General features: G+C 46.0%; 2 protein-coding genes across 5 annotated transcripts in view; both read left to right on the top strand.

Annotated features, from left to right (window-relative positions):
* The window catches only part of GGA2 (golgi associated, gamma adaptin ear containing, ARF binding protein 2), a 45,681-nt gene extending 32,064 nt beyond the window's left edge, over window positions 1–13,617 (top strand). For all 4 annotated transcript variants that reach the window (XM_063654637.1, XM_054452572.2, XM_063654638.1 and 1 more), the window contains 4 exons: window positions 2,886–3,043; window positions 7,707–7,876; window positions 8,879–8,989; window positions 10,175–13,617. In XM_063654637.1, the coding sequence (XP_063510707.1) occupies window positions 2,886–3,043; window positions 7,707–7,876; window positions 8,879–8,989; window positions 10,175–10,285 (550 nt within the window). In that variant the 3' untranslated portion in view covers window positions 10,286–13,617. The remainder of the gene's footprint in view (window positions 1–2,885; window positions 3,044–7,706; window positions 7,877–8,878; window positions 8,990–10,174) is intronic.
* Window positions 13,618–24,328: 10,711 nt separating this feature from the next.
* Window positions 24,329–26,565, top strand: part of LOC129015535 (conserved oligomeric Golgi complex subunit 7-like) — a 63,828-nt gene continuing 61,591 nt past the window's right edge. The window contains exon 1 of the mRNA XM_054453668.2: window positions 24,329–24,733. Within this exon, the coding sequence (XP_054309643.1) occupies window positions 24,565–24,733 (169 nt within the window). The 5' untranslated portion in view covers window positions 24,329–24,564. The remainder of the gene's footprint in view (window positions 24,734–26,565) is intronic.

Genomic DNA, 26,565 nt, shown 5'->3' with positions numbered 1-26,565 from the left:
TTTCACACTGCTGATAAAGACATACCCAAGACTGTGTAATTTAAAAACAAAAAGAGGTTTAATGGACTCATAGTTCCACATGGCTGGGGAGGCCTGCCAGTCATGGCGGAAGGCAAAAGGCATGTGTTTTCTTTTTTTGTTTTTTTTTTTTTTTTGAGATGGAATCTCGCTCTGTCACCCTAGGTGGAGTGCAGTGGTGCGATCTCAGCTCGCTGCAACCTCTGCCTCCCAGGTTCAAGCGATTCTTTTGTCTCAGCCTCCTGAGTAGCTGGGATTACAGGCGTGTGCCACCACACCCGGTTAATTGTTTGTGTTTTTTTTAGTAGAGATGAGGTTTCACTGTGTTAGCCAGAATGGTCTCGATCTCTTGACCTCATGATCCGCCCGCCTTGGCTTCCCCAAAGTGCTGGGATTACAGGCATGAGCCACCGCACTCAGCCAAAAGGCATGTCTTATGTGGCGGCAGACGAGGGAATGAGAGCCAAACGAAAAAGGGTTTCCCCTTGTAAAACCGTCAGGTCTCGTGAGACTTACTACCATGGAACAGTATGGGGAAACTGCACCCATGATTCAGTTATCTCCTACTGGGTCCCTGCTACAACATGTGGGAATTGTGGGTGCTACAATTCAAGATGAGATTTGGGTAGGGACACAGCCAAACCATATCATACCTGTAATCCCAGAACTTTGGGAGGCCAAGGCAGGTGGATCGCTTGAGCCCTGGAGTTCAAGACCAGCCTGGGAGATATGGCAAAACCCCATCTCTACAAAAAATACAAAAATTAGCCAGGCGTGGTAGGTCATGCCTGTAGTCCCAGCTGCTCAGGAGGCTGAGGTGGAAGGATCACTTGAGCCCGGAAAGTCGAGGCTGCAATGAGCCATTACCATGCCACTGCATTCCAGCCTGGGCAGCAGAGTGAGACCCTTTCTCAAAAAAAGTTTAATATGCTGCTTCCCTTTTCTCATTTTACTTCTTTTCCTAAGTCATAGGAAAATACCTGCTTTGGCCAAGACATCTGAAAAGAGGTTTAAGGACTAGGAGTAGTAGAACATGAGGTTTTTGCTATTTGTTTTCGTTTTCCCTTCTAATAACCATATAATTGAAGTTAAGCAAAATTTGATCCATGGAGAAATATACAACAAAGTGCAAAGTGCCACTCCCTAAAAACAAGGTTGAATGTTCCTTCTTTGCTTTTTTTCTATACATGTAGTGGTACATTCCTGTGTCTTGTTACACAAACAGGATTTTAATTTATAAACTGCACTCCAGCATGACCTTTTCATATTATATTATATCTGTGATGCATTTCATATCAGTTTCTATAAATATGCCTCAGTCTTAATAGCTATATTACAGTTTATTGCATGGATGTATTTGATCATTTCCCTTTTGTGGACATTTACATAATTTCAAGTTTGGAGGTGCTTGGGGGAGTGCCTTATAGTATAGATCCCTGAAGGGAGAGGTTCTCTAAGGTGTGAATGTAACAACATTTTCATAGATCCTGTCTCTTTGCCTCTGGAAAAGTGCAGCTTACCTTCACCCAAACAGCCTGAAAGTGCCCATGTTCCTGATAGAAACCACCAGGCTCTGGCAGAAGTGGGATGTCCTGGGAGTTCATTCCCATTTGCCACCCAGAGATCATTTCTTTCAGTCTTCTTTTTTTCAGCCACTCGGGCAGGGTGGGTTATTTCTCCTCTCGGGACTTTAGTTTTCTAAAATGTTTTCAGTTTGTGTCCCAAATGGACAAAATCATGGAGTGGATAGTAGCTGGTGTAATTTGTGTATCATCTGCCTGGCTCAAGTCCCTCTGTGATCACACCTGGGAAACAACCTAACTGAGCTACTTATTGTCAGGGACTGCCTGACAGGTACAACACGAGCAACCTTCATAACAAAGGCTCTAGGTTATTGGGTTCTTATTATGTGTGGACATTTTAAGTGCTTTTCTTTCTTTCTTTTTTTTTTTTTTTTTTTCTGAGATGGAGTCTCACTCTGTTGCCCAGGCTGGAGTGCAGTAGTGTGATCTCGGCTCACCACAACCTCCGCCTCCCAGGCTCTAGCCATTCTCCTGCCTCAGCCTCCTGAGTAGCTGGGATTACAAGCGTGCGCCACCACCGCCTGGCTAATTTTTTCTTTTTTATTTTTTTTAAATTTTTGTATTTTTAGTAGAGACGGGGTTTCACCATGTCGGCCAGGCTGGTCTTGAACTCCTGACCTCAAATGATCCACCTGCCTCGGCCTCCCAAAGTGCCGGGATTACAGGCGTGAGCCACCGTGCCCAGCCTCTAAGTGCTTTTCATACATTGTCTCATTTGATTCTTATAACAGCCCTAGGAGGTAAATTACTTCTGTTATTCCCATTTAACAGATGAGGAAGCTGAGGTATGAGTTCGATTACTTGACAAAAGTCATATAACATCTGGCGCATTAGCTCATGCCTGTAATCCCAGCACTTTGGGAGGCCGAGGCGGGCGGATCACCTGAGGTCAAGAGTTTGAGACCAGCGCAGCCAAAGTGGTGAAACCCTGTCTCTAATAAAAATACAAAAATTAGTCGGGCGTGGTGGCAGGTGCCTGTAATCCCAGCTACTCAGGAGGCTGAGTCAGGAGAATCGCTTGAGCCTGGGAGGCAGAGGTTGCAGTGAGCCGAGACTGTTCAACTGCACTCCAGCCTGGGCAACAGAGCGAGACACTGTATCAAAAAAAAAAAAAAAAAAAAAAAGGCATATGACATCTAACTCTGTGTGTGTGTCTGTGTGTGTCTGTGTATGTGTGTCTGTGTGTGTTTGTTATTTTTTCCTTGTTCTTTAATAAGCCTAACCCAAATTCCAGGAAATCGGTACAATTTTTGCTAATCTTTGATATTTTTTATTTCTTTGTAGGAATTATGTTTCGCAGAAAAGTGTCCCCAAGGAAGTGCCACCAGGTACTAAGTCCTCTCCAGGTTGGTCCTGGGAGGCTGGCCCGTTGGCTCCTTCCCCATCTTCACAGAATACACCTCTGGCTCAAGTGTTTGTCCCTTTGGAGTCTGTTAAGCCCAGTAAGTACAGTTTCACTCCCCACCTTTTTTTTTTTTCCTGGGAATCTATTAGACTCCCAGCTTTTTCCACTCCGATTTGGTAGAAGTGGCCCTTAAATTTGGTTGATAAATGGGAGAGATTTTGCATGAGGGCAGGAAGTAAGAGGTTGTGGCCAGGTATGGTGACTCACGCCTGTAATCCCAGCACTTTGGGAGGCTGAGGTGGGAGGATCACTTGAGGCCAGGAGTTTGAGACCAGCCTGGGCGACATAGCCTTGTCTCTGTTTGGGGGGGAAGAAAAAAATTTGGAGGCCAAGGCAGGTGATCACTTGAGGCCAGGAGTTCCAGACCAGCCTGGCCAACATAACGAAGCCCTCTCTCTACAAAAAATACAAACATTAGCTGGGCATGGTGGTGCATGCCTGTAGTCCCAGCTACTTGGAAGGCTGAGGCAGGAGAATTGCTTGAACCCAGGAGGTAGAGGTTGCAGTGAGCCAAGATCATGCCACCACACTCTAGCCTGGGTGACAAAGTGAGAGTCCGTCTCCAAAAAAAAAAAAAGTTTGCTTCTTTGTCTTTTAGCTGATTTCTTAGCCTTCCTTAGTATTGACACTGTCAAGGATATGGGCAGGCAGAATTTAATGAAAAGGCTTACTTAGGCACATAATGTTCATTGATTTGGGATTAAGAAGGGAATGTTTAATGTGGCCTGAAATGACTGGCAAGAGGTAGAATTCAAATGAGTGGATGAATTTGGCTAGTGATCCTCCTTCTCTAGGGATCCTCATTAAAGCAGAAAAGTGGATATTATCTCTGTTAAAAGGGAAGGAAATGGAAGGCTCAGCTAATTAAGGTGCCTACTGTCTCTACACTAGTATGCAGAGCAGGACACAACTCAGGTCGTCTGTTCCAGGGCCTGGGCTCTTTAGCACAGAGCCGTCCTATGGCTCTTTGTGGTGAGGTTAGATTTCAGAAAGCCCTGAAAGCCAGGCAGACAAATTTATAAATAAACAGAGTTGGTAAACAGTGGGAGCTCTTTGCACATTTCTTTACTGATTTTTGATTTAAGAAATAATACATGTTCAATGTTAATTTTCTGAATTCAATAATTGTACTGTAGTTACGATGTTTACATCTGGGGAAGCTACATGAAGGGTATATAGAAATTTTTGTATTAGTTTTATAACTTTTTATAAGTCTGAAATTATTACAAAGGAAACTTTAAAAAATAAAAAAGTTAAAAATACGTGTTCAAAATGTAGAGTTTTATTAAAGATGAAATAGGCCAGACGCAGTGGCTCATGCCTGTAATCCCAGCACTTTGGGAGGCCAAGGCGGGCAGATCACTTGAGGTCAGGAGTTCAAGACCAGCCTGGCCAACATGGTGAAACCCTAAAAATATAAAAATTAGCTGGTTGTGGTAGTGTACACCTGTAATCCCAGCTACTCAGGAGCCTGAACCAGGAGAATCACCTGAACCCAGACGGCAGAAGTTGCAGTGAGCTGAGATCGTGCCACTGTGCTTCAGTCTGAGCAACAGAGAAGACTCTGACTCAAAAAAAAAAAAAAAAAAAAAAAAAAGACTAGAAAAGTAAAATCATCTATACCATTACCAGCCAGGGATGGAAATTCTGTTCATGTCTTGATAGATTTTCTTCTTGTCTCATCATGGACATATATATGTGCATACAGTTCTTAATAACTTGATACCACAGTGTATACAGAATGTGTTATACTCCATTTACTGTTACTTATAAGCCTATACCATTTTTATGCCCTTAGTTGTTCTTTAAAAACTTGATTTTTAATGAACTTATATATATGCACCATTAAGTAGAGGTACTGTAATCTGTTTATTCAGTCTTTTTTTTTTTTTTTTTTTTTTTTTTTTTTTTTTTTTTTAAGACAGAGTCTCACTGTCGCCCAGGCTGGATTGTAGCGGCATGATCTTGGCTCACTGCAAGCTCCACCTCCTGGGTTCACACCATTCTCTTGCCTCAGCCTCCCGAGTAGCTGGGACACAGGTGCCAACAACCATGCGCAGCTAATTTTTTGTATTTTTAGTAGAGACAGGGTTTCACCGTGTTAGCCAGGATGGTCTCGATCTCTTGACCTCGTGATCTGCCCACCTCGGCCTCCCAAAGTGCTGGGATTACAGGCGTGAGCCACCGCGCCCAGCCCTATTCAGTCATTTTTTTTTTTTTTTTTTTTTTTTTTAATTTTATTTTTGAGACAAGGTCTGGCCCTATCACCCAGGCTGGAGTGCAGTGGCGCCATCTCAGTTCACTACAACCTCCGTCCTCCAGGCTCAAGCCATCCTCCCACCTTGGCCTCCCAAGTAGCTGGGACTACAGGCATGCGCCACTATGTCCAGCTTATTCAGTCCTTGTCTGAAGGTCAATTTCTTTCTACCTGTTTACTGTTAAAAACAGGGCTACAGGCCGGGTGTGGTGGCTCACGCCTGTAATCCCAGCACTTTGGGAGGCCAAGGTGGGCAATCACCTGAGGTCAGGAGTTTGAGACCAACCTGGCCAACATGGTGAAACCCTGTCTCTACTAAAAAACACAAAAAAAATTAGCCAGGCGTGGTGTGGGCACCTGTAGTCCCAGCTACTTGGGAGGCTGAGGCAAGAGAATCACTTGAACCTGGGAGGCGGAGGTTGCAGTGAGCTGAGATTGCACCACTGCATTCCAGCCTGGGTGACACAGTGAGACTGTCTAAAAAAAAAAAAACCAAAAAAAACCCAGGGCTACAAAGAACATCTTTGGATGCCTTTCTTTATACCTTCCTTTTATACCTTCCTGATTATTAGGAGATCATAATACCAGTGAAATGCCACATGTAGACATTTAAAATTTTGATCTGCATTACCAATTTCCCTTCTGAAAAGGTTGCTTTTTTTCCCCATACTCTTGCCACCATACCCCACTGGTATTTTCAGTCTCTTAAATCTTTGGTAGTTTCATTGTTAAACTATGTTTTAATTTTTTTGAGATGGGGCTTCACTCCATCGCCTAGGCAGGAGTGCGGTGGCACAGTCATAGCTCACTGCAGCCTCATATTCCTCCTGGGCTCAAGCAATCCTCCTGCCTCAGACTCCCAGGTAGCTAGGATGACAGGCATGCACCACCACATCCAGCAAATTTTTATTGTCTTTTTGGGGGTGGGAGGCAGATCTCACTGTATTGCCCAGGCTGGTCTTGAACTCCTGACCTCAAGCAGTTTTCCCATCTCAGCCTCCTGAGTAGCTGGGATTACAGGCATGAGACACCATACCCAGCTCTAAGCTATATTTTAGTAATGTATATTTTGATATTAAGGTTTTTTCCCAGCTGATTAACCAATCTGAGTGCCATTCATTGAGCCAGCCCTGATTTTTGAAGGATATGTTATGTTACAGTCTCATTTAGATTTGTTCTGCACGTTTTGTTTATGTCACTTTACTTGAATTGTAATTTTATCTGAGTATTTGCTATAGCCCTGCCCCCCTTTTTAAATTTATTGGTTAGTCTTACATAGTTTTTCCCCCTCAAATAAACATTAGAGTCACTCCTTAGCTAAATTAAAAGTCTCTTTAGAATTTCCATTGGAATGTTATTAAACTTATTAATTTGAGGTGATTTGGTATCTACGGTTTTGTACAATTAAATATAAGGTGGTATATGTGTGTGTGTGAGCATATGTGTGTGTTTGTAGTCATACAAAAAAGACCAGAAGGAAGTAAGTGGTTATTTCTGGGTAGAATTAAGAATGCATTGGCTGGGTGTGGTGGCTCACGCCTGTAATCCCAGCACTTTGGGAGGTCGAGGTGGGCGGATCACCTGAGGTCGGGAGTTTGAGGCCTGAACTCCCCCAGCCTGACCAACATGGAGAAACCCCGTCTCTACTAAAAACACAAAAATTAGCCAGGTGTGGTGGTGCATGCCTGTAATCCCAGCTACCCGGGAGGCGGAGGTTGCAGTGAGCCAAGATCATGCCATTGCACTCCAGCCTGGGCAACAAAAGCGAAAGTCCATCTCAAAAAAAAAAAGGCATTTATTTCATTTTTTAATGATAATCCTGTTTGTGTGTGTGGTTTTTTGTTTTTTGTTTGTTTTTTTGAGACAGTCTGGCTCTGTCACCTAGGCTGGAGTGCAGTTCACTGCAACCTCCGCCTCCCGAGTTCAAGTGATTTTTGTGCCTCAGCCTCTCAAATGGCTGGGATTACAGGCGTGTACCACCATGCCCGGCTAATTTTTGTATTTTTAGTAGAGATGGGGTTTTGCCATGTTGTCCAGGCTGGTCTTGAACTCTTAACCTCAAGTGATCCACCCGCCTCAGCCTCCTAAAGTGCTGGGATTACAGGCGTGAGCCCCCACGCCTGGCTGATAATTCTCTGTTTTCTATAGTGTTCATGCATGATTTTAATCATGATCATATCTTCCTCAAAAATGTGATTTTTAATAACTGGTGGTGTGTGTATGATGGTTGGATGGTGGAGAAAGGTCAGTTTGAAGGGTCATAGGAGTCCAGCTAGAGTCCAGCTAGGACTTGAATTATGGTAGTGCAGAGGAATTCAGTCGTGGACATGTTCTGCATGGAGAAGCAACAGCATCTGGGGATAACATGTACATCTCTTTCCAGCCTGGCTGTCTGGGGGGTTTGTAGTGGTGTTAACCCTTCTGCTCACACCCTCTCTGCCAGGCAGCCTGCCGCCTCTCATTGTGTATGACCGGAATGGATTCAGAATTCTGCTCCACTTCTCCCAGACGGGAGCCCCTGGGCACCCAGAGGTACAGGTGCTGCTCTTGACCATGATGAGCACGGCTCCCCAGCCTGTCTGGGATATCATGTTTCAAGTGGCTGTGCCAAAGGTGAGTCATCTGTTGAGGATTTCTCAGTAATGGCTGTCGTTTTTGAGTGCCAGGTTCTTTGCTGGGACTTATCTGTCGAGTGTCAAGGAAAGAATCTTCACTCAAACTATCTTAAGTGGGAATGTAATGGCTTACCTGACTGGGGATTCCTGAATATCTGGCTTCAGATATGAGTGGATCCAGATAGGTTCTTAAACGATGCCTTAAGAATCTGTCTGTATCTCTTGACTCTGCTTTTCTTTGGCACCATTCTGACAGTTTCGCCACAAACAGGAAAGTGGCTACCCACAGCTCCAAGGTTGCATGGTCCTTAACCCTCTTTATCTCAGAAACTCTCACCAGGCATGAAGCATGTATGTTGATTACCCAGGAAAGGGCTCTGATTGGGCTTGTTGGTGTTACTTCCATACCTTGGACCAGGAACTTGTATCCTGGGATATGAGACACTTGGCCAATGTGAGATAAACATATCCACCCCTTTTCAAGGGAAGTGGGGCCCTACTGATTAACAGGCACCCCACAGTCACAGGGGAAGGGGCCTGTCCTGAAAGGAAAAGATTCGAGACAGACAAAAATATGACCTGCAGTCTCTACTTCTTATGGTAGTCCTGTGGACAATGTTCTGCTACCACCTCTGTTTTATAAGTTAACCCGAGGCTCAGAAATTAAATATTTTACTCAAGGTCACAGAGCTAGTGAGAAGCAGAGTTAGAATTCAACCCAAGATGTGCCCTGGCTGTTGATGCTGCCTCTCAGATGCCGGTTATTGACCGCACAACTCCCGATCCATTCTGTGTGTGGAAGGAAAGGCCTCTTAGATCCTTTTATCAATTAGTGGGAGTCTGTCTGCTTGGGCTCCCATAGGTGCCTCGGGGTACCACGTCTAAGAGGGCCATTTCCTCTTGGAGGGGTGTTGGGGAGGTCCAACTCCCCATCACCTGATCTCCGTCCTGGAAGCTGTGGTTAGGAATGAGTTACATGCTGGTTTTCTTCCCCCGATAGTCAATGAGAGTGAAGCTGCAGCCGGCATCCAGCTCCAAGCTTCCTGCATTCAGTCCTTTGATGCCTCCAGCTGTGATATCTCAGATGCTGCTGCTTGACAATCCACACAAAGTATGTTCCAGTGTCTGTGGTAGCAGGGAGATGGGGGCCTCTGAACTGTAAGGGGAGGTAACTTTGTGGGTAGAGAGAGAGACACATTGAGGCCTTGCTCTAAAGTCTCTGGTTTGCCGGGCACAGTGGTTCACCCCTGTAATCCCAGCACTTTGGGAGGCTGAGGCAGGTGGACCACCTGAGGTCAGGAGTTTGAGACCAGCCTGGCCAACATGGTGAAACCCCATCTCTACTAAAAATACAAAAATTAGCTGGGTGTGGGGGCACGCGCCTTTAGTTCTAGCTACTCAGGAGGCTGAGGCAGGAGAATCGCTTGAACCCAGGAGGTGGAGGTTGCAATGAACCAAGATCGCACTACTGCACTCCAGCCTGGGCAACAGAGCAAGACTCCATCTCAAAAAAAAATAAAGTTGGCCAGGTGCAGTGGCCCACGCCTGTAATCCCAGCACTTTGGGAGGCTGAGGCGGATGGATCACGAGGTCAAGAGATCGAGACCATCCTGGCCAACATGGTGAAACCCCATCTCTATTAAAAATACAAAAATTAGCTGGGCATGGTGGCGTGTGCCTGTAGTCTCAGCTACTCGGGAGGCTGAGGCAGGAGAATTGCTTGAACCCAGGAGGCGGAGGTTGCAGTGAGCCAAGATCGTACCACTGCACTCCAGCCTGGTGATAGAGTGAGACTCCATCAGATAGATAGACAGACAGACAGACAGATAGATAGATGAAAGAGAGAGGGAGGGAGGGAGGAAGGAAGGAAGGAAGGAAAAGAGAAAAAAGAAAGTCAGTCTCTGGTTTGGTTGGGTGTTAGGGGTATATGTGGAATATCCCTCGCTGGAGTCTGTCTTTGGGGCTCATTGAAGGAAGATCAGATGGATTGTCATAACTGGGGACCAAGGGAGGGACACATGAACTCTCCCTAATCCTCTGGAGTCCTCTGAAAGGACAAGGCCTGTTTTCCTTAGCTGGTCTCTGAATTGCAGCCCATCTCAGGATTTCAGGACTGCAGAAGTATCGAAGGGTTCCCAGGATATGTGCCTGTTTCCCCTTGTTTGTAGTCCCAAAGAGAGTATCCCAGGTATTTTGTGTCAGAATTGTTTGAAGCACTCACTTGACTTGAGTTAACATTGACCCCTGTTCCTGGGTTGCTCTCCACTGATAACATCTTCTGTCTCTTCTGTCCCAGGAACCTATCCGCTTACGGTACAAGCTGACATTCAACCAAGGTGGACAGCCTTTCAGCGAAGTAGGAGAAGTGAAAGACTTTCCAGACCTGGCTGTCTTGGGCGCAGCCTAACTTTTCACAAGATGGACCCTTCATTTCAAGCTTAGGCTGGCATTACTTTTGCTGTCTAGTCAAGACTAATCACGGTGTTTCAGTGCAGAGTGCCAAGAGTCCTATCCTGATGTCAGGCTCTGGGTGTCAACCTCTGACTGTGTGTGTGTGTGTGTGTGTGTGTGTGTGTGTGTGTGTGTGTGTGTGTGTGTGTGTGTGTGTGTGTGTGTGTGTGTGTGTGTGTGTGTGTGTGTGTGTGTGTGTGTGTGTGTGTGTGTGTGTGTGTGTGTGTGTGTGTGTGTTCGGGGAGAGGGTGGTAGCACAGGGCTTGGGATATCGGCATTGTGGGAAATGCGAAGCATTTCTCATCATCATCATCTCTGCTACAGTTACGTTTCTGCATGTCAGCGAGCGACACTGTCCCTGCCTCAGGTTGGAGGTTCTATCAGCCAAAGTGTTTTTTTCATGTATTGTTCGTTCCATTCATCCACTCTGTGCCTTGTCAGCCTTTGAAAGTCTTGGTTGCTCCCAGGCTGCTGTTCTCAGGGACCTTAAAAGGGACCTGGTTAGTCTTGGGGCAGAGAGTATCTACTTGGGCACTCTCTTCCAAGAAAGACCTTGTCTCCATTTTCATTAGACAATGCTTCTTGTGTGTGTTCTGGAAGATCTTCTAAATGGAATGCTTGTTGCACTGTTACCAGGCGAGTGGCTGCCATGAGACCTGAGGACCACACTTGGGGGACCAATCATGTCCTTCACCACTGTGCCTTAGAATCACCCCTGGACAGACCTCCCAGGCCTTACTCAGGACTCAGGTCCATGGGTTGGGCAGCCAGTCTGGGCCCTTCTCAGGATCCTCATCTCCATCCTCATCCTCTTCCTTCACAGCATTTACTCAGAGCTCTTTGTGACACACCATGTCAGTCATGGTGAATCGGCCAACAGCAAGCCCTTGCCAGTTGATGTCACAGTCTAAGATGGGAAACTGTGGTACAGATAGACGTGAAGAGAGCTTAGCAGTGATTGAGGTGGTGACTAAATATACAGTCATTGAATAAATACCATGTAGCAAAAGTACTTTGTGGAGTGTTGAGTAAGTGGAAAATGGAAAGCCAGTTGCATTTAGAGATGATAGGCCTAAAGGGAACTGTCTTCTGTCGAGAAGTAAAGGAAACTTCATGAAGGATGTAGAAGCTTAGCTGCCTCAGTGAAGAGAGAACCTGAAGATCTGAGGCAAGTTGGACAGGAGAGGTGGATATTTGTTGATGGAAGAATTCAAGTTTATAATCAATTCCCACTTAGCACCTACTGTGTGCTAGGAACTTGAATGTGTATGTTTGACAAGTCCTGCTTGGCCTGATCTGTGGGAGAAGGAACCTGAGCCTGGCTGAGATGGCCAGGCGGAGGGCTTTGAAGTCCAAGCAGCTGAACTGGCTGGGTGGGTTTCTACCTCCGAAACTGCAAGACTTGTTTGGAGCTCTTAATTACAATATCTGATATTTTTACAGTCTGATCTTTTGACTTCTACATATAGTGGAAATCTGCCAATACTAATTGGTGGAGATGGAAACTATAAAAGATCAAGTATGCTAATTTTAAGCAAATGTAAAAACTCATAAAACAGATAAACAGTGGGGTGATTTCATTTGCCATAATTCACATAAGACGAATTTTAATCTAAAAGTACTTTCTTGCTTGTGTTCTGTGTGGCTTTTTGTTTTTTGTTTTTTGAGGCCAAATCTCACTCTCACTCAGGCTGGAGTACGGTGGTATAATCTCAGCTCACTGCAATCTCTGCCTACCAGGTTCAAGCTATTCTCGTGCCTCAGCCTCCCGAGTAGCTGGGACTACAGGCGTGAGCCAGCACGCCCAGCTAATTTTTGCATTTTTGGTAGAGACAGGATTTCACCATGTTGGCCAGGCTGGTCTCGAACTCCCGACCTCAGGTGATCCGCCTGCCCCAGCCTCCCAGAGTGCTGGGATTACAGGCGTGAGCCACCGCACCCGGCCTCTGTGTAGCTTTTATAGACTCTGTTGCTGTTGCATAGTCTTGAAGAGGTACCCATCATAATGACAGCATCTCCCTCTGAAGGGTTTTGGTCAAAATGAGTGAATGAGACTTATACATAAAGACAGGTTTTCTCCCCTATAGTTAAGAGGTGAACTCACACGTGTGTACCTGAACATTCTTGCTTTTGAGGAGACAGACTTCCAATGGTACTACTATACTTAGGTGTTGGACAGGATAAAGGTAGGAGGAGAGGAGGCAGGCTGCTGTCCTGAAAGTGGCTGTGGTTTATGGCATCACTCCCTTCTAATCAGCAAGTCCAGTGGCCACTTACAGCCCAGCTCCTATCTCTTCATTCACTCAAGTAGTTATTGGCTGTGCACAGTGGCTCATGCCTATAATCCCAGCATTTTGGGAGGCTGAGTGGGATGATCGCTTGAGCCCAGGATTTCAAGTCCAACCTGGGCTACATAGTGAGACCTTGTCTCTGTTTTTTTAAAAGCTAGTTGTTGACCAGCTACCGTGAGCCAGGCACCACGCTGAAGGAGCTTCTGTTCCTCTGGGGAGAAGCAAATTCATGATGTGTGTGCTGGAGATCTGGCACTCATGGCCAGTGCTTTCCAGTATCTTGAACTCCTCGGGGGTCCTGTTGACCCCTATTTCGTGACCTACCTCCGTGACTGCTCTTTTTTCTCTGTCTCTTAAGTGTGGTGGTTTTCCAGAGTCCAATCCTCAGGACTTTCCCATCCACACAGAGGCCTGGTAGTCAGGCGGCTCTAAACCATTAGGTGGATTGTAGACCTCTCTCAAGCTACCACCACCTTGCTGTCCCCAGATCGTATTTCAGTCTGTCAGGGGTTATCTGTATCTGGAGGTTCCACTGCTGCGTCAGTCTCAGTTACTTAGAATGGAACCCAGAGTCCTGCCCCTTTCCACCTACATGGTCTTACTTGAAAGTACCTGAGACTTATTGGGTCCCTGATTCCTGCTTCGTCTGTATCCGCGGAGTAGTTGCATGTCATTTGGCCTGTTTTCTAAATAATCCCACATCATGTCCTCCCTGCACTTACATTGCCACTGCTCTGATTTGGGCTTTTTTTTTGGGGGGGGGGACAATGCCTCTATCCCAGTTCTGAGCACCAGCCCTGGTTCTTGCCACTACCAGAGTTCTCTGGCAAATCTGAGCATCTGACCGGGTGAAAAATTCTGAATGGCTTCCTGATGCCTAACTTTATGGGATCAAATTCAAGTTGCACACTGGCACTCAGTGCCCTTCTGCTATCATCTGCCAAGACCAGGGCCTGCTTCACCACAGCCACAATAAAGTCCTTTCAAGCCCTGATAATGCCATGTTTTGTCGTAACCTTTTGCTGCAGTTAATTACTCTTCCTATTATCTTCCATGAACTTAAGACTGGGCAAAAATGTTTCCTTATCTGTGAGCCACTCTGAACACAAACAGGTCATGAAGATAGTGTTGAAAACAATAAATGACAACCAAAAGAAAAGTGAATATTACCTAGTAAAAATAGTGTAAATTGAGACAAAATGTTAAAGCTAGAAAGCAAGGGCAATATTCTAGAATACAAATAGTGCTTGCCTACTACAATATTAATCTCAAATCCTTTAAATATACCCATTATAGAAGATGCTTACCCAGCGTCAGGAGTATAAAAGTGAGTTTGTTTGTTTTCTTGAGACAGGGCTTTGCTCTGTTGCCCAGGCTGGAGTGCAGTGGCATGATTGTAGCTCAATACAGCCTTGAATTCCTGTGCTCAGGCGATCCTCCGGCTTCAGCCTCTGGAGTAGCTGGGACTACAGGTGCATGCTGCCACGCCCAGCTAATGTTGCAGTTTTTGGTAAAGACTGGATCTCTATGTTGCCCAGGCTGGTCTCCTGGGCTCAAGAGATCCTCCTGCCTTGACCTCACAAAGTGCTGGGATTACAGGCATGAGCCACCATGTCCTGACCCCAGTTTGTTTTAAAGCCAAGCGATGCACCAGGATGTTTGTGTGCCCATCTGACAGGTAATCTTTGGGTCAGGGAATTATAGATAAATTTTCTTTCAATTTTTTCTGAGCTTTCTAAAATCAGCTGAAAATAAAACCTTATTTTTTTGTGCTCAGTGTCGTCTTTTTTTAAGATAAAGACATTGTCATGATTCAAAATTATGAAAGATGAAAATTCTTCCTACCCAGTTGCCATCCTCTCTTTTCAAAGCGATTCTAGGCATGTTCAAGAAAATACAGTATACTGTTCTGTGTTTTGTTCTTTTCATGTAACACCATAGATAGCTTGGAGAGAATGCCATTATCAGTATGAATTACTTAGAAACATAACCCCGCTCTCTTCCCTGAGCTCATATGGTACAAATCAAGCATTTATGTGTTGAAAGTGCTGCATGTTAAAACTGGGGTAGCAATTCCCTCACAGTTTCCTTGTATCTTCTCCCTCCCGCTGGCACCATTCCCAGGCAGCCAAGCAGGCCAGACTTTTCCCTGGCAACCGTCTCTTGCCTCAATTCTGGCAGCCCTGTGCGCTAGAGTGAACCCAGTGTGGGCTGGGGAGTCAGGTTCAATTTCTAGTTTTTTACCACCTGTAGCATCTTGGGCAAGTCAGTGATCTCTGGGCCTCAGTTTTTATATCCGTAAATGGTAAAAATGTTAGAAGTCTACTTCACACATTTTGGTGAGAATTTAATGAGGTGTACAAAATAGCAGATAGGATAGATACTCTATAAATTTAGGTGCTATTTCTCAAATCACCTTCACATCTTAGCAGATAGGATAGATACTCTATAAATTTAGGTGCTATTTCTCAAATCACCTTCACATCTGAGATTTTCTTGACCATTGTAAAGAGTGGTGACTTCCATTTCATCACTGTTCATTTCACAGCCTCTCCTGCTCTCATAAAACCACAGAAATTGTGCTAAGAATACTGATAACTTATGAACATTTTTATAGGCAGCAAAAAAGGTTGATACTTTTAATAAAATCTGACCATACCAGCCGGGCATGGCGGCTCATGCCTGTAATCCTAGCAGTTTGGGAGGCCAAGGCGAAGGATTATGAGATTAGGAGTTCGAGACCAGCCTGGCCTTGTACTAAAAGTACAAAAATTAGCTGGAAATCGCTTGAACCTGGAAGGTGGAGTTTGCAGTGAGCCGAGATCGTCCCACTGCACTCCAGGCTGGGCAATACAGCAAGACTCCATCTCAAAAAAAAAAAAATCTGACCATACCCTTTGTTAAGATCAGGATCAGCTGCAATAAACAAACCCAAAGTGCCAGTCGAAATATTTATTTTTCTCTGTATTAGTTCCTTAGAACTGCTGTGACAATGTACCGCAAGCTGGGTGGTTTAAGTCAACAGATGTGTTGTCTGAGCTCTGCGGGGTGGGAGTCTAATATTAGGGCCACGGTACTCCCTCTTGTGGTTGCTGGCTTCCACCATCTTTGACTTCCTTAGCCTGTAGCTGCATAACTCCAGCCTTTGCCTTCATTGTCACGTGGTGTTCTCCTTGTGCCTTCTTTACATGACCAGTTTTTTTCTTTTTTTTTAAGAGACATGCTGGAGTGCAGTGGCATGGTCATAGCTCACTGCAGCCTCAAACTCCTAGGCTCTAGGGATCCTCCCACTTTGGCCTCCCAAGTAGCTAGGATTACAGATGCGTGCTGCCACACCTAAGTTTTAAATTTTTGTAGACATGAGGGCCTCACCATGTTGCCCAGGCTAGTCTTGGACTCCTGGCCTCCCAAAGTGCTGGGATTACAGGCATGAGCCACCATGCCTAGCCTGACCCTACTGCATCTCTAATCATATTTAATTAGTACTGCATATCTTTTTGGATTAAGTAAAATCAATTGCCCTAGCATTCAAGTTTCTCTACAGCATAGCCTCATCTCAGCTTCAGTTTCCTCTTTTGGAAATAGAAATACTACCTGCCTTAACTCAAAAGGCTGTGAGGAAACCGTGTGGTGGCTTGAGCCTGTAATCCCAGCACTTTGGGAAGCTGAGATGGGAGGATTGCTTGAGCCCAGGAGTTTGAGACCACCCTCGGCAACATAGTGAGACCCCTGTCTCTACAAAAAATTACCTGGGAATGGTGGCATGTGCCTGTAGTCCCAGCTACTTGGGAGGCTGAGGTGGGAGGCTGGCTTGAGCCCAGGAGGCAGAGGTTGCAGAGGAGGCAGTGGTGAGACAAGATCATACCACTGCACTCCAGCCTGGGTGGCAGAGCCAGACCCTGTCTCCAAAAAGGCGGAAACTGTCATACTGGATTGAAAACACCACCACCACCACCAAATTCCACCTCTGTGCTGTCTGCAAAAGGTACACTTAGGTTCACAAATCAGTTGGAAGTAAAGGATAAAAAATTAGCCATGCAAATAGTAATAAGAAAGCTAGAGTGGCTGTGTTAATATCACACAAAATACTTTTTTTTTCTTTTCTTTTTTTTTTTTTTTTTTTGAGACAGTCTTGCTCTGTCTCCCAGGCTGCAGTGCAGTGGCGCGATCTCACCTCACTGCAACCTCCACCTCCTGGATTCAAGCGATTCTCCTGCCTCAGTCTCCCGAGTAGCTGGGATTACAGGTGCCCACCACCATGCCTGGCTAATTTTTGTATTTTTAGTAGAGACAGGGTTTCTCAATGTTGTTCAGGCTGGTCACAAACTCCTGACCTCACGTGATCCACCCACCTCGGCCTCCTAAAGTGCTGGGATTACAGGCATGAGCCACCGTACCTGGCCTCCAATTATTATTGGAGTGTGGTGGTGCATGCCTGTAATCCCAGCTACTCAGGAGGCTGAGGTGGGAGAATCACTTGAACCTGGGAGGCGGAGGTAGCGGTGAGCCAAGATTGCACCATTGCACTCCAGCCTGGCCAACAAGTGCAAACTCCATCTCCAAAAAAAATAAGTAAATAATAGGGCCAAGTGCAGTGGCTCACGCTCGTAATCCCAGCACTTTGGGAGGCCGGGGGAGGTGGGTGAATCACGAGGTCAGGAGTTCGAGACCAGCCTGACCAACATGGTGAAATGCCATCTCTACTAAAAAATACAAAAATTAGCCGGGCCTAGTGGCACGCACCTATACTCCCAGATACTCAGGAGGCTGAGGCAGGAGAATCACTTGAACGCGGGAGGCAAGGTTGCAGTGAGCTGAGATCGTGCCACTGCACTCCAGCCTGGGCGACAGAGCAAGACTGTCTCAAAAATAATAATAATTGGAGATCTAAATACCTTACCTTCAGTAATGACAGAACAACTACATAGAAAATCAGCAAGGATATAAAATAGTTGAACAACACTATTAACGTAGCTAAAATATACATGACACTCCACCCAATGACTGCAGATACATATTTTCAAGTGCACATGGAACAGTCTTCAGGATAGACCAATGCTAGGCCATAAAACAAGTCTCAATAAATTTAAAAGAATTTAAGGGCTGAGCACGGTGGCTCAGGCCTGCAATCCCAGCACTTTGGGAGGCTGAGATGGGATTGCTTGAATCCCCGGGGAATTTTGAAACCAACCTTGGCAGCAAAGCAAGATGCCATCTCTATAAATAATAAAAGAATATAAACCAGCCGGGCGCGGTGGCTCACGCCTGTAATCCCAGCACTTTTGGAGGCCAAGGCAGCTGGATCACGAAGTCAAGAGATGGAGACCATCCTGGCCAACATGGTGAAATCCCATCTTTACCAAAAATACAAAAATTAGCTGGGTAGGCCAGGCGCGGTGGCTCATGCCTGTAATCCCAGCACTTTGGGAGGCCAAGGCAGGTGGATCACGAGGTCAGGAGATCGGGACCATCCTGGCTAACACGGTGAAACCCTGTCTCTACTAAAAATACAAAAATTAGCTGGGCGTGGTGGCGGGTGCCTGTAGTCCCAGCTACTTGGGAGGTTGAGGCAGGAGAATGGCGTGAACCCTGAAGGCGGAGCTTGCAGTGAATGGATATCGTGCCACTGCATTCCAGCCTGGGCCACAGAGCAAGGCTCTGTCTCAAAAAAAAAAAAAAAAAAAAAAGCCAGGTGTGGTGGCAGGTGCCTGTAGTCCCAGCTACTTGGGAGGCTGAGGCAGGAGAATCGCTTGAACCTGGGAGGTGGAGGTTGCAGTGAGCCGAGATCGTGTCACTGCACTCCAGCCTGGAGACGGACTGAGACTCCGTCTCAAAAAAAAAAAAAAAAAAAAAAGAATATAAATCATATCAAGTATGTTTTCCAATCACATGGAATTGAATTAGAAATCAACAACAGGAAATCCAAGAAATACCCAACTATTTGGAAATTAAACAACATGCTTCTAAATAACCCATGGGTTAAATGAGTCACAAGAAAAATTTAAAAACATTTAGAATCAAACAAAAATGAAAACATCAAAATTTATGAATTACAGCTAGAGCAATGCTTCAGAGGAAATTTTTTTTTTTTTTTTTTTTTTTGAGACAGAGTCTTCTCTGTTGCTCAGGCTGGAGTGCAACGGCATGTGTGATCTTGGCTCACTGCAACCTCTGCCTCCTGGGTTCAAGTGATTCTCCAGTCTCAGCCTCCTGAGTAGCTGGGACTACAGGTGCCCGCCACCACGCCCGGCTAGTTTTTGTATTTTTAGTAGAGACAGATGGGGTTTCACCATATTGGCCAGGCTGGTCATGAACTCCTGACCTCAGGTGATCCACCCGCTTCGGCCTCCCAAAGTGGTGGGATTACAAGCGTGAGCCACCGCGCCCGGCCTCAGAGAAAATTTTTTTTACAGGCCGTCTCACACTGTCACGCAGGCTGGAGTGCAGTGGCACTATTATAGCTCACTGCAGCCTCAAATTCCTGGGCTCAAATGATCTCTGGCCTCTCAGACTTTTGAGTAGCTGTAACTACAGGTGCAAACCACCATGGCTAGATAATTTTTTTTAAACTTTTTGTAAAGACAGTGTCTTGCTTTATAATTTTATTTTTTGTTTTTTTTTTCCTAGCCATTAGATTATGAGGGAAAAATTAGTAATTTTAGATGCCTATATGAGAAAATAAAGTATTTCAAATCAGTAACCTAAGATTCTACTTTAATATACCAAAGAGCAAACTGAATTCAAAGAAAGAAGGAAACTGATTAGCACAGAGATCAATAATAGAAAATGAAAAATAGAAAAAAATTAACGAAGTCAAAGTTGAATAGAAAAAAAAATCAACAAAGTCAAAATAGGTTCTTTTGTTTTATTTTGTTTTTTTGAGACAGAGTCTTGCTCTATCACCCAGGCTGGAGTGCAGTGGCCTGATCTCGGCTCACTGCAACCTCTGCCTCCCAGGTTCAAGCAATTATCCTGCCTCAGCCTCCCGAGTAGCTGAGATTACAGGTGCCAACCACCACAGCTGGCTAATTTTTGTGTTTTTAGTAGAGACAGGGTTTCACCGTGTTGGCCAGGCTGGTCTCGAACTCCTGACCTCAGATGATCTGCCCGTATTGGCCTCCCAAAGTGCTGGGATTATAGGTGTGAGCCACCGCACCTGACCTGCAGCTGGTTCTTTTAAAAGAGCAACAGAATTCACAAATCTCAGCAGACTGACCAAGGGAAAAAAAAATTACCAAAGTCAGGAAAGAACAGGCAGACGTCACCACAATTCTACGGATGAGAAAAGACTATATGAGAATCCTTTGAACAATTTTATGCCAACAAATTATACAACTTGGATGAAATGGACAATTATTTTTGAGATGGAGTCCTGCTCTGCTGCCCTGGCTGGAGTGCAGTGGTACAATCACGGCTCCCTCCAACCTCCACTTCCCAGGCTCAAGCGATCCTGCCTCAGTCTCCCTAGCAGCTGAGACTACAAAAAAAAAAAAAAAAAAAAATTAGCCATGCAAGTGTAATCATAAGAAAGCTGGAGTGGCTATGTTAATATCACATACAATAGACTTTTTTTTTTTTTTTTAGACAAAGTTTTGCTCTGTCTCCAGGCTGCAGTGCAGTGGCGCCATCTCACCTCACTGCAACCTCCACCTCCTGGATTCAAGCGATTCTCCTGTCTCAGCCTCCCAAGTAGCTGGGATTACAGGCGCCCACCACCATGCCTGGCTAATTTTTGTATTTTCAGTAGAGACGAGGTTTCACCCTGTTGGCCAGGCTGGTCTCGAACTCCTGACCTCAAGTGATTCGGCCTCCCAAAGTGCTGGGATTACAGGTGTGAGCCACCACGCCTGGCCTAAAACCGACAATTTTTTTTGGGGGGGGGGATGGAGTCTTGCTCTGTCGTCCAGGCTGCAGTGCAATGGCATGATCTCCACCTACTGCAACCTCCGCCTCCTGGGTTCAAGCAACTCTCTTGCCTCAGCCTCTCGAGTAGCTGGGATTACAGGTGTGTGCCATCATGCCCAGCTAATTTTTGTATTTTTAGTAAAGACAGGGTTTCACCATATTTGGGCCAGGCTGGTCGTGAACTCCTGACCTCAAGCTATCCATCGCCTTGGCCTCCCAAAGTGCTAGGATTACAGCACTTTGTGCCTGGTCCCAAGATTCATTTGCCATCTTAAAATCAATTACTATATCATTTGAATAGAATGTGACAAGAACCACATGATTATCTCAATTGGCAGAGAAAAAAAAAAACAAAATCCAACATCCTAAAAAACTCTCAACAAACTAGGAATAGAAAGGGACTTCCGGCCGGGTGTGGTGGCTCATGCCTGCAATCCAGCACTTTGGGAGACAGAGGCAGGTGGATCACCTGAGGTCAGGAGTTCGAGACCAGCTTGGCCAACATGGTGAAACCCCGTCTTTAGTAAAAATATGAAAAATTAGCCGGGTGTGGTGGTGGGCACCTCCAATCCCAGTTACTTGGAAGGCTGAGGCAGAAGAATCGCTTGAACCCGGGAGAAGGAGGTTGCAGTGAGCCGAGATTGCGCCATTGCACTCCAGCCTGGGCAACAAAAGCAAAACTCCGTCGCCCCACGCCCGCCCCCCGCAAAAAAAAATTGGAAAGGAAAAAGGAAGTGTCTATTCACAGATAACATGATCCTGTATGTAAACAAATCCCAAACAACACCCCCACACACAAACTAGAAAACAAATTTAACAGTCAAAGGGTACAAGACAAATCTATAAAAATCAATTGTTGCTGAGTGTGGTGGCTCATGCCTGTAATCCCAGCACTTTGGGAGGCTGAGGCGGGTGGATCACCTGAAGTCAGAAGTTCAAAACCAGCCTGGCCAACATGGCAAAACCCTGTCTCTACGAAAAATACAAAAATTAGCTGGGTGTAGTGAGACATGCCTGTAATCCCAGCTACTTGGGAGGCTGTGGCAGAAGAATTGCTTTAATCTGGGAGACCGAGGTTGCAGTGAGCTGAGATTGCCCTGCTGTACTCCAGCCTGTGTGACAAAGCAAGACTCTGTCACACACACACACACACAAAATCATTTTTCTGTAACAAGAAACTATGAAAATTAAGAAAATTCCATTCATGGTAGCATTAAAAGGAAATACTTATTTTATTTATTTATTTTTTGAGACGGAGTCTCACTCTGTCACCCAGGCTGGATAACAGTGGCCCGATCTCTGTTCACTGCAACCTTTGCCTCCAGGGTTCAAGCAGTTCTCCTGCCTCAGCCTCCTGAGTAGCTGGGATTACAGGTGCACACCACCACGCCAGGCTATTTTTGTATTTTCAGTAGAGACGGGGTTTTACCATGTTGGGCAGGCTGGTCTCGCGTCGAACTCCTGACCTTGTGATCCGCCTGCCTCGGCCTCCCAAAGTGCTGGGATTACAGGCATGAGCCACTGCACCCGGAAAAGGAAATACTTATAAATAAATAAATTTAACAAAATAAGAGCAAGACTTATACAATGAAAACTACAAAATATTGCTGAGAAAAATTAAAGAAAATCTAAATCAGATCTAAATCCCCAGGGGTGATTCCTACTAGGGGACACTTGGCACTGTGTGGACAGATTTTTGGTTATCACAACTTGGAGAGGATGTTGCTCCTAATGGGTAGCAGCCAGGGATGCTGCGAAATACCTTACAATGCATAGGACAGCCCCCATAACTAAAAATTATCTGGGCTCAATAGTGCCGAGGCTGAAAAATTCTCATCTAAATAAATGAAGAGGTGTTTCATGTTATGGATTGGAAGAGTCAATACTGTCATGATGGCAATTCTCCTAAAATTAATCCAACAATTAATTCAACAGTTCAACATAATCCCTGTCAAAATCCCAGCAGGAGTTTTTTTTTGTTTTTTTTTTTTTTCCAAGATGGAGTCTCGGTCTGTTGCCCAGGCTGGAGTGCAGTGGTGGATCTTGGTTCCCTGCAACCTCCGCCTCCCAGGTTCAAGCGATTCTCCTGCCTCTGCCTCCTGAGTGGCTGGGATTACAGGCGCGTGCCACCATGCCCAGCTAATTTTTGTATTATTAGTAGAGATGGGGTTTGACCATGTTGGTCAGGCTGGTCTCAAACTCCTGACCTCGTCATCCGCCTGCCTCGGCCTCCCAAAGTGCTGGGATTACAGGCGTGAGCCACTGCGTCTGGCCTAAATTTTTAACAAGAACAAAGTAAGAGGACTTACACTATCAGATTGCTCCCCTCACCTCCCCTCGTCTCCCCTCCCTACATTGTTCCCCTCCTCTCCTCTTCCCTCCCCTCCCCCAAAATAATTGGGACTCCTAGCAGAAGGGTTACCCCAGTTAAAAACTACTCAACCCAGAAGAATGAGACAAACCAAGGGAGATGCCAATGAAAAACCAGTGGCTATCAGGCATGGAGATAGCAGCCAGCCACTCATACGCCAATGGCCGGCCAACCTGGAAAACTGTCCCCTGTAGGGTTTCCAAGGATTACATCTTGTCCTCCCCCTTGGGTTGGTCCCACTCTTGAAACAACATAAAACCTTAGAACCTAAAGAATACCCTCATACCTTTCCCTACCTTTTCTTCTTTTCTTTTCGAGACAGGTTCTCGCTCTGTCACCCAGGATGGAGTGCAGTGGCATGATCACAGCTCACTGCAGCCTCGACCTCCTGGGCTCAGGCAATCCTCTCACCCCAGCCTCTCGAGTAGCTGAGACTACAGGTGTGCACCACCACACTCAGCCAATTTTTAAATTTTTTGCAGATACGGGGTCTTCCTGTGTTGCCCAGGCTGAGAAATTGTTTGTGATTATGGGTTATGCACAGATTTCTCAGCCGCAACACCAAAAGCATGATCCATAAAAAAAAAGGTGATAAGGAACTTAACAAATTTTAAAAGGTCTGCACCTCAAAACACATCATTAAGAAAATAATTAGGCCAGGCGTGGTGACTCACGCCTGTGATCCCAGCACTTTGGGAAGCCGAGGCGGGCGGATCACCTGAGGTTGGGAGTTTGAGGCCAGCCTGGCCAACATGGTGAAACCCCGTCTCTACTAATAATACAAAAAGTAGCCGGGCGTGGTGGCACGCGCCTGTAATCCCAGCTACTCGGGAGGCTGAGGCAAGAGACTCAATTGAACCCGGGAGGCGGAGGTTGCAGTGAGCCGAGATCGCGTCACTTCACTCCAACCTGGGCGACAGAGCAAGACTCCGTCTCAGAAAAAAAAAAAAAAAAAAAAAAAAAGAAAGAAAGAAAGAAAAAAAAAAGAGAAAGAAATAGCCGGGCGTGTTGTCGCGCGCCTATAGTCCCAGCTACTCTGGAGGCTGAGGTGGGAGGATCGCTTGAGCCCAGAAATTTGAGGCTGCAGTGAGCTGAGATCATTCAATTGCCCAGGAATTTGAGGCTGCAGTGAGCAGAGATCGTTCAATTGCACTCCATTGCTGCCCACTGCGCTCCACTGTTGCCCAGGCTGTCCTTGAACTCCTGGCCTCAAGCGATTCTCCCGCGTCAGCTTCCTAAACAGCTGGGATTACAGGCGCGAGCCACCGCGTAAATGCGCTAATGTATGTCAGGGCTTTATAGTAGGCACATAGTTCAATCCTCGGCAAATGTTAGCAGACGTGGGATGTTTGTCGGTGCCGGGAGCTCTCAGTCCGGGGCGTTTCTCCCGCACACAGCTCTGCTCAGCGCTCCGGACGCCTGCAGTCGCTATGGTAACGGCCAACTACTTCCGGAAGAAGAACGGCGGGCGGCGAGGGTCATTCCCAGCCGTAACCTGAGTGGGCTGAGCAGGGAAGCGCAAAGGGGCAAGCTACCCGTCCTGGCGTTTCTGGGGTTCGCCTCGGAGGCTAGCCTTGGTGCTCTCGCAGGCTTGCTCGCTTCTGCATCCCCGTTGCCGCCTGGAGCCAACTCTTAAGTCCTGGACGACAGGCCTGAGACAGTTCCGCCATGGACTTCTCCAAGTTCCTGGCAGACGACTTCGACGTGAAGGAGTGGATCAATGCGGCCTTCAGGGCCGGCTCCAAGGAGGCGGCGTCTGGGAAGGCGGATGGCCACGCAGCCACCCTGGTGATGAAGCTGCAGCTGTTCATCCAAGAGGTGAACCACGCCGTGGAGGGTGAGCCGCGCGGGGCCCTGGCCGCGGGACCATCCCCTGCTCTCGGCTGGGCAGAGGTCACCGAACTTGCGTGGGGCACTCAGGTGGGCGGGGCACGCATGGACAGCAAATACCCTCCGCAAAAGAGCAAGCCCCGAACTCCTGATCACATCAGCGGGAGTCTCAGCTGGGTGCCGGGCTGTCTTGAACACTTGCTAATTTTGGGTGTTGTTTTTCCTCCTCTGGCTGGGCTATAAGTTTCCTTTTTCTTTTCTTTCTTTCTCTTTGTTTTTTCTTTTGAAACAGGGTCTCTCTCTGTTGCCCAGGCTACAGTGGCTCGATCATAGCTCACTGCAGCCTCGAACTCCAGCACTCAAGCGATCCTCTCGCCTCTCGAGTCGCTAGGACTACAGGCGCGAGCCACCACGCCCCGCAAATTTTGTTTAAAAAAAAAATTGTAGAGATGGGATCTCACTGTGTGTTGCCAGGCTGGTCTCAAATTCAAATTCCTGGGCATAATGGGTTTTCCAGTCTTGGCCTCCCAAAGTGCTGTGATTATACCTGTGAGCCACCACACCTGGCCTCAAGTTTCCTTTTGGAACTTAAAAGAGTGGATCTTATTGCAGTAGCTCTTCTCTAACTCAATAGCAGATCTCTGGGATTCCTTGTTTATTATTATCCATAGGCACTGGAAGACAAGATGGATCTTTTTAAATGCTAGAAGTTTTAACCAGTTCTTAACATGTCTTTGTTGAGGTACCTTCCAGAACATAAGATACAACAACTCCAGTTTCTATTATAGTGACTTGAATCTCAGAGTCAAGGGCCCAGTGTCAAAGAAAATTGGCTTTGACTTTTTGTAATCTAGGAGCACGAGTCTGTGAGATGTTTATTCAAAGAGTTAAGGAGCCTGTTTTGTACCAAACAATATACTGTAAAAAGAAATTTACAGTGAATTTTGAGAGTATGAAGGAATAGCCAACGGATCCTTATATCTGGAAAAAAACGTATTATAGTATAGGTGTAAGAGAACGAAACAGATCTGGAAAACATTGTTTTAGTGGATTTTATGTCAGCTGAGGAAGATAGGCTGGTCTCAGTGGAGACTTAAACCTTTTTTTTTTTTTTTGAGACAGGGTCTCATTCCTCATTCTGCTGCCCAAGCTGGAATGCAGTGATACCATCATAGTTCACTGCAGCCTCAAACTCTGGGTTCAAGCAGTCCTCTCGCCTCAGCCTCCCAAGTAACTGGAACTATAGGCATGTGCCACCATGCCTGGCTAATTAAAAAAAAAATTTTTTTTTTTTTAGAGACAAGGTTGCACTATGTTGCCCAGGTTGATCTCAAATTTCTGACCTCAAGTGATCCTCCCATCTTGGCTTCCCAAAGCGCTAGGATTACTGGTGTGAGCCACCACTCCTGGCCTAAACCATTTTTTGAGGATAAGTTAAATTATAAAAAATAACATGCACTGGCAACCATTTCATGTAACTCCTCAACTTGACTTTTATTCACCGTGTGTTGATTCACTGTGTGTTGATTCAGTACATACTGCACACAAGTCTCTCTCCTAGGCTCAGATGGAAAGACCAAACAGACTGCTTCCACTGGGAGTGGATAGTCCAAGAGATGTTCCCATTTTTGTTTGTTTGTTTGTTTTTTTGAGACGAAGTCTCACTCTTTCCCCCTGGCTGGAGTGCAGTGGTGCCATCTCAGCTCACTGCAACCTCCCCCTCCTGAGTTCAAGTTATTCTCCTGCCTCTACCTCCTGTGTAGCTGGGATTACAGGTGCGTGTCCCACGCCTGGCTAATTTTTGTATTTTTAGTAGAGACGGGGTTTCATGATGTTGGC

Source organism: Pongo pygmaeus, chromosome 18 (assembly GCF_028885625.2).
Source record: "Pongo pygmaeus isolate AG05252 chromosome 18, NHGRI_mPonPyg2-v2.0_pri, whole genome shotgun sequence".
Lineage (NCBI taxonomy): Eukaryota > Metazoa > Chordata > Mammalia > Primates > Hominidae > Pongo > Pongo pygmaeus.
The sequence above is the reverse complement of the archived record's forward strand: the minus strand, read 5'-3'. Positions and strand labels throughout refer to the sequence as shown.